Source organism: Onychostruthus taczanowskii, unplaced genomic scaffold, assembly GCF_017590055.1.
Source record: "Onychostruthus taczanowskii isolate IOZ18803 unplaced genomic scaffold, ASM1759005v1 scaffold184, whole genome shotgun sequence".
Taxonomy (NCBI): Eukaryota; Metazoa; Chordata; class Aves; order Passeriformes; family Passeridae; genus Onychostruthus; species Onychostruthus taczanowskii.
In genome coordinates this window covers 431,942-438,839 of record NW_024499062.1, presented here as the reverse complement: position 1 = coordinate 438,839, position 6,898 = coordinate 431,942, and the positions used below count along the sequence as shown (strand labels likewise).

The following is a 6,898-nucleotide window of genomic DNA, read 5'->3' as shown; positions in this document are numbered from 1 at the left end:
GGATCCCAGCCCCTCCTAATTCTGGCAGGAATGGGATCACCCCAATCCCTGATCCCAGCAGGATGGGATCACTCCAGTCCCAGCAGGAATGGGATTGCCCCAGTCCCCGATCCTGGCAGGAATGGGATCATCCCTGATCCCAGCATGAAAGGGATCCCAGTAGCTCCTGATCCCAGCAATCCCTGATCCCAGCAGGAATGGGATCCCAGCAGCTCCTTTTCCTGACAATCCTGGATCCCAGCAGGAATGGGATCACCACAATCCCTGTTCCCGGCAGCTCCTTATCCTGACAATCCCTGATCCCAACAATCCTGGATCCCAGCAGTTCCATTTCCCAACAATCCTTGATCCCAGCAGCCTCTGATCCCAACAATCCCTAATCCCAGCAGGAGTGGGATCCCAACAGTCCCTGATCCCAGCAATCCCTGATCCCAGCAGGATGGGATCACTCCAGTCCCAGCAGGAATGGGATTGCCCCAGTCCCCGATCCTGGCAGGAATGGGATCATCCCTGATCCCAGTAGCTCCTGATCCCAGCAATCCCTGATCCCAGCAGGAATGGGATCCCAGCAGCTCCTTTTCCTGACAATCCTGGATCCCAGCAGGAATGGGATCACCACAATCCCTGTTCCCGGCAGCTCCTTATCCTGACAATCCCTGATCCCAACAATCCTGGATCCCAGCAGTTCCATTTCCCAACAATCCTTGATCCCAGCAGCCTCTGATCCCAACAATCCCTAATCCCAGCAGGAGTGGGATCCCGCCAATCCCTGATCCCAACAATCCCTGATCCCAGCAGCCCCCACATCCCACAGAACCGGGGATCTTGTCCCACGCTGGGATTTGGGGGTGTTTGGGCAGCTCTGGGTCGCTGTCCCCGTGTCCCGGGAATGATCCAGTTCTGCCTTGGCTCTGGTGGCCTCTGGAGTTCCTTGAGGGATGGGAAAATCTTGGCACGACCGTGCTTGGGGAACGAGATGGAGAAATTTCATTGGATCATCTCCCTGCCACAAGTGGTTGGTGCCCCGGGATGTCCAGCTGGAATCTTCTGGAGACTCCTGGGCACTGTGGGTGGTTGTGCCCAGGAGATTTGGGATCTGCTGTTCCCACCACTCCCCTCAGAGCTGGGTTTACCCGTGGGGACCCCAGCTTGGTGAGATGAGGTGAGACCTGAGCCAAGCTGCCCATGGATGATGCCACAAATAATGGGATCGGCTCCTTTTCCCAGTGGTCCCTTGGGAAGCAGGGATGGCACGGCAATAATTGGGATTCTCAGCTCGGGATCTGGGCCAGGAGGCTGTGCCATGGCTTTGATCTTGGCGTGGTGGCAGCAGCAGGTGCCAATTACCCAGGGAAGTGCCCTGGGAGCCTCCAGGAGACGCCGCTCCCCGCGGAGCTTCCCTGGAGTCACAGCCTACTGGGAATGACCTGGATAAATCCGGACTCGGAGCCGCTCCCGGGAGCCAGCCCGGCCTTGCTCTGCCCCGGGGCAATCCCTGTGACTCCAGCTTGGCTCAGCTTTTCCAAGCTTGGCTTTTCCCTGAGCTCTTTTTATCAGGGTCAAGAGCCTGGAGCGGCTGGTGCTCCATCAGGATGTGAGGGATCGGCAGCGGCTCCGAGGAGCTGGTGCTGCTCAGCTGCTTCCTGCCCCAGCATGGAGCCAACAGCACCTTCCTTCCTCCTTCCCTGGGCTGGAACAGCCTTTCCCAGGAATGCTGTGTCCAGCAGATCCCAGTTTGATCCTGGCTCCAGCTCCCGTGGTGGACGGACGCCGCCTGTTTCCCTCATCATCCCAGCATGGCTCTGAGGAGAGCTGTGGGGGCTGGAACTCCCAATCCACAGGATGTGTGAGATTCCCCGTTTCCCTTTTCCAGAGGGAGTGCATTTCCACCCACAGGATGTGTGAAATTCCCCGTTTCCCTTTTCCAGAGGGAGTGCATTTCCACCCACAGGATGTGTGAAATTCCCCGTTTCCCTTTTCCAGAGGGAGTGCATTTCCATCCACATCGGGCAGGCCGGAGTGCAGATGGGCAATGCCTGCTGGGAGCTCTACTGCCTGGAGCACGGCATCCAGGCTGATGGGACCATTCCCGGCTCCAAGCAGGTGAAATCCATGGATCCCAACTCCGAGCAAGTGGATTCCTCCTTCGAGACCTTCTTCTGTGAGACGGCGTCTGGCAAGCACGTGCCCCGGGCAGTGTTCATAGACCTGGAGCCCACTGTCATTGGTAAAACTGGGATTTTGCCCCAATCCATCTTTATCCGTAGTTCCCAACCCTTTTTCCGTGGGATCCTGATGTTCCCACTGCTCTGCTCTGGTTAAATGTCCCCAACCATTGGAAGCAGACAGAATTTACACTTCCAAAGGGGACAGGAGGGACAAACCCATGGCTGTCACTGAGTTGTCTTTGTTCCCTCCTTTTGGGACCTTCAGCAGGTGGGAAGTGACCGGGATTTGCCAGACTTGCTGGTCCTGGCTGGAATTCCACCATTCCATGGCCAGATGTGGCACATCTGGTTCTGATGCCTTCCACAAAGTGGGGTGCCACGGGACTGTGGGACCTGGCTGTCCTGTTTGGAGATCTTTTCCAACCTGATGGATTCCAAAAGATTCCCACTTCCCCTTCCAGCTCCCTCAGGGATCTCTGGGTGTTTGTTTGCTTGGCACCTCAATTTGAGGTGTCTTCCTAGAAAATAACAATTATTTATTTAGGAAATTACTCCAAATCCAACCACCTGCTCCTGCCTTCCAGGCTTCTCCTCCTAGCTTTCCATCTGGGATGTGACTCATTAGTCCTAATTAAAGGGTTGCAGACTTTTGTTTGGGTTCTGCTTAACTTTTAGACACCTCATTAAGGTATCAAATGGAGAACTTAATGAGTGAGCCAGGAGATTATGGAATGTGTCCAGTGTTGGGATGGAGTGAATTTAAAAACTCTCTGGAGCTGGGTCAGGTGGAAATGTCAACACTGGAGGGGCTTTGTCTGTGTCCCTTCCGTGCTGGAGAGCAGCGGATGGAGGTGGAGCTTCCAGACTTCTCCCCAAAGCTGCCTGTGGTAACTGATCCCACAAAAACGCTGGAATTGTGGTGCCCTAGCTCATTAAACCAGATTAATTTAGGATTTCAGGCTAGGTGTAGGGTAAAGATGGAGTTCTGGTAGGACTTTATACATGTGAGTTTATTCCTTCCCCTTCCATTACTCCCACAACCCTTCCCTAACCATGCCATGACCTCCTGCTGGACTTCCCATGGATTTTGCTCCGTCAGCTTCTCCCAAGACCTTTCTTTGTGTTCTGCTATCCCTGATTTCTCCTCCTGGTGCAGATGAGATCAGGACTGGGACCTACCACGGGCTCTTCCACCCGGAGCAGCTCATCAGTGGCAAGGAGGACGCTGCCAACAACTACGCCCGCGGCCACTACACCATCGGCAAGGAGATCATCGACACCGTGCTCAGCAGGATCCGGAAAATGGTGAGGGGAAACGCCGCCTTTGGGTTAAAATAACGCCCTTCTGGACAACGTTTTGGAGTTTGGGGTAGAAGTCTTGAAATGAAAAAGTCTTGAATTAAAAAAATATATTTAGGTGAGGTCCAAAGGTTGTTGCTGCTGTTGGGGTTTGGTTTGGGGCTCGGGAAAGCCCCTGGATTTGTATGTTTGTCCTAAAAGCAGAGAATTGTCATGTTAAAACCGAGCTTAAGATGCTTGGGGAGTGCTCTAAGCAGAATTTTGTGCTGTATTACTTGGGATAGTTATCCCAGTCCTTAAATGGATAAATAGCCTTTTTTTTTTTGGAATAGCTATCCCCATCCTTACAGGGATAAATACCTAATATTATTGGGATAGCTTTCTAATCCTTGAGATATAAATATCCAGTATTCCAGGGCTAGTTATTCCAGTAGTTAAAGGGATAAATATCCATTTTCTTGGGATAATTATCCCAATCCTTACAGGGAAAAATATCTATTGGGATTATTCTGAGCCTTGCAGGGAAAAATATCTGTTTTCTTGGGATAATTCTGGTCCTTACAGGGAAGATTATCCATTTTCTTGGAATAATTATCCCAGTATTCTTGGGATAGTTATTCCAGTCCTGACAGGGATAAATATGCAATATTCTTGGGATAGTTTTTGGGTCCTTGGGATAAATATCCAGTGTTCTGCTGCAGGCTGACCAGTGCAGTGGGCTCCAAGGCTTCCTGGTCTTCCACAGCTTCGGAGGAGGCACCGGCTCCGGCTTCACCTCGCTCCTCATGGAGCGGCTCTCCGTGGAGTACAGCAAGAAATCCAAGCTGGAATTCTCGGTGTACCCGGCCCCGCAGGTGTCCACGGCCGTGGTGGAGCCCTACAACTCCATCCTGACCACCCACACCACGCTGGAGCACTCGGACTGCTCCTTCATGGTGGACAACGAGGCCATCTACGACATCTGCCGCCGCAACCTGGCCATCGAGCGCCCCACCTACACCAACCTGAACAGGCTGATCGGCCAGATCGTGTCCTCTGTCACCGCCTCGCTGCGCTTCAACGGCGCCCTCAACGTGGACCTCATCGAGTTCCAGACCAACCTGGTGCCCTACCCGCGCATCCACTTCCCGCTCACCACCTACGCGCCCATCGTCTCGGCGGAGAAGGCCTACCACGAGCAGCTCTCCGTGCCGGAGATCACCAACGCCTGCTTCGAGTTCTCCAACCAGATGGTCAAGTGCGACCCTCGCCGCGGCAAGTACATGGCCTGCTGCCTGCTCTACCGCGGCGACGTCGTCCCCAAGGACGTCAACGCCGCCATCGCCGCCATCAAGACGCGCCGCTCCATCCAGTTCGTGGACTGGTGCCCCACCGGTTTCAAGGTGGGCATCAACTACCAGCCGCCCACGGTGGTGCCCGGCGGCGACCTGGCCAAGGTGCAGCGCGCCGTGTGCATGCTGAGCAACACCACGGCCATCGCCGAGGCCTGGGCCCGCCTGGACCACAAGTTTGACCTGATGTACGCCAAGCGGGCCTTCGTGCACTGGTACGTGGGGGAGGGCATGGAGGAGGGCGAGTTCTCCGAGGCCAGGGAGGACCTGGCGGCCCTGGAGAAAGATTATGAGGAGGTCGGAAGGGACTCGGCGGACGGGGAGGAGGATGAGGGTGATGAGGATGAGTATTGACAGACTGCGGCCTGGTCTTGACCTCAGCTGGGATCCGGACTTGTGTCCCGAGTTCCTGAGGGCCCGGAGGTGCCGAAGGACCGGCCATGTTTGATGTATTAAACCTCCCCTGCTTGCATAGTTTGGGCTTGCAGAGCTCCTCTCTAGCCTGGGTGTCTTGAGCTTTATCCCACTGCTGTTTATTGATGAGTGACGCTGAGTCGGGCCTAACTTAGGCCTGACATCCCGCCTAGCCAGGAGATCCCGGTTCCTAATCCAGGGAATGCTGCAAGCTGCCTGCTTTGGCTGGAATGGCAAACTCTTGCTCTGGCTTTTTTCTTGTAAAGGCACTTTGGAATTAGAAATGCACCTGTAAACTTCTATGCAAATGGCTTTTTGTATATGAATAAAGAGGGTTTTTTTGGCTCGGAATTCCTTGGATTCCCCCAGGGGGGTTTTGTGGGCAGGCTCCTGCTCGCAGGTGGCCTGAGGAGAAGAGCAAATGCTGATCAGGGTGTGCTGTGAGAGTCAGCAACCCTAATTAGTGTTGTGGGGGAAGTGTCCTATATCCTGTGGGAATTTCTGTCTGGAGCTGGCTGCTGCTCAGGGAATTCCACGTCTGGGATCAGGGAATCACTTCTGAGTAGCTGGGAGCACTTTTTGACCTCCTCACCAGCTTTGGTGAAGCTCAGGTGTTACCTGAGCAAATCCTGGTGGACGGGGGAGTGCTGAGGATTTGGGAAATATTCCCAAACCAGGGAAATCCAGCCAGGAATGGGGAGAGGAGAGGGGAGCTGTGTCTGATATTTGGGACACGAGGTGGAAGGATCCCAAAAGTCTTTGGTGGCCCTAAAAGGACTCGGTTGAAGGTGGCCCCTGGGAAGGTCCAGGTCCCTTGAGCCACCCCAAAGGTTGTCACCCCAAAGTCCTCATCCCAGATTGTCCCCTGAGAAGATTCCGGGTCCAGCCAGGAATGGGAACAAGGAAAGGGAGGGGAGCTGTGTCCCATGGGCAGAGTCACCTTGGAAAGGAGAGAGGAGAGGGATTTTGGGGAGAACCCCACAGTTTTTGGGGAGCTGGAACCTCCAGTTCTCTCCACAAGAGGTGAATCCTCATAGAGTGACTTTATTTTGTCTTCTGGGAGTAGCAAAGCTGCTCCTACAAAATTCCAGCCTGTGGGAATGTTCCCATCCATCTTCCAGCCCAGCCACCATCCTTAATTCCACTTTATTCATCATTAAGCCATTGAGTGAATTACTTTGTGCTGATAATGAATTCTACAGAACCTTTTGTTAAATTGTTTTAGTTAGGCCATTAATTAAGTGCTTTATTTTAATTTCATTTTTTAATTTAAAGGTTAAAACCTTTTAATTGTTGATGAAGGGGCTCAGTTTGATTAAAGGACCTCGGGATTCCATGGGAAGATCTCCCTTATTCCTTTATCCTTTCCCACTCCCAACCTCCACACGGCTCATTTTTGTTTATTTTTACTTTCAGATTGCTCAAATTTAGGTTTTATTTTGCTTTTTCCCTGAGCTTTACCCATCCAGTAAAAGCTGCAGGCTGAGCTTTGCCAAGGAGCTTTGTCACGCTTTCTCTTTTAGATGAAATCCACTTTTTTCCATATTTTTGCCAATGATTCCCAAGGGAATCCTTAAACCTCTCATTCCTGCTAAAGCAATCCCTGTCCTGCTGCCAGGGCTGGAAATTTAATTGGAGTTGAGATGGGAATTCCAGCATTTTGGCTCTGTCAGCCTCCTATAAAAC

General features: G+C 52.9%; 1 protein-coding gene across 1 annotated transcript; it reads left to right on the top strand.

Moving 5' to 3' along the window:
- The first annotated feature begins 1,983 nt into the window (after positions 1-1,983).
- Positions 1,984-5,536, top strand: TUBAL3 (tubulin alpha like 3). Its single transcript, XM_041401052.1, has 3 exons — positions 1,984-2,227; positions 3,325-3,473; positions 4,169-5,536. Exons 1-3 carry the CDS (start codon positions 2,026-2,028, stop codon positions 5,150-5,152), a joined length of 1,335 nt encoding a protein of 444 aa, XP_041256986.1. The 5' UTR covers positions 1,984-2,025; the 3' UTR covers positions 5,153-5,536.
- The last annotated feature ends 1,362 nt before the right edge of the window (positions 5,537-6,898 follow it).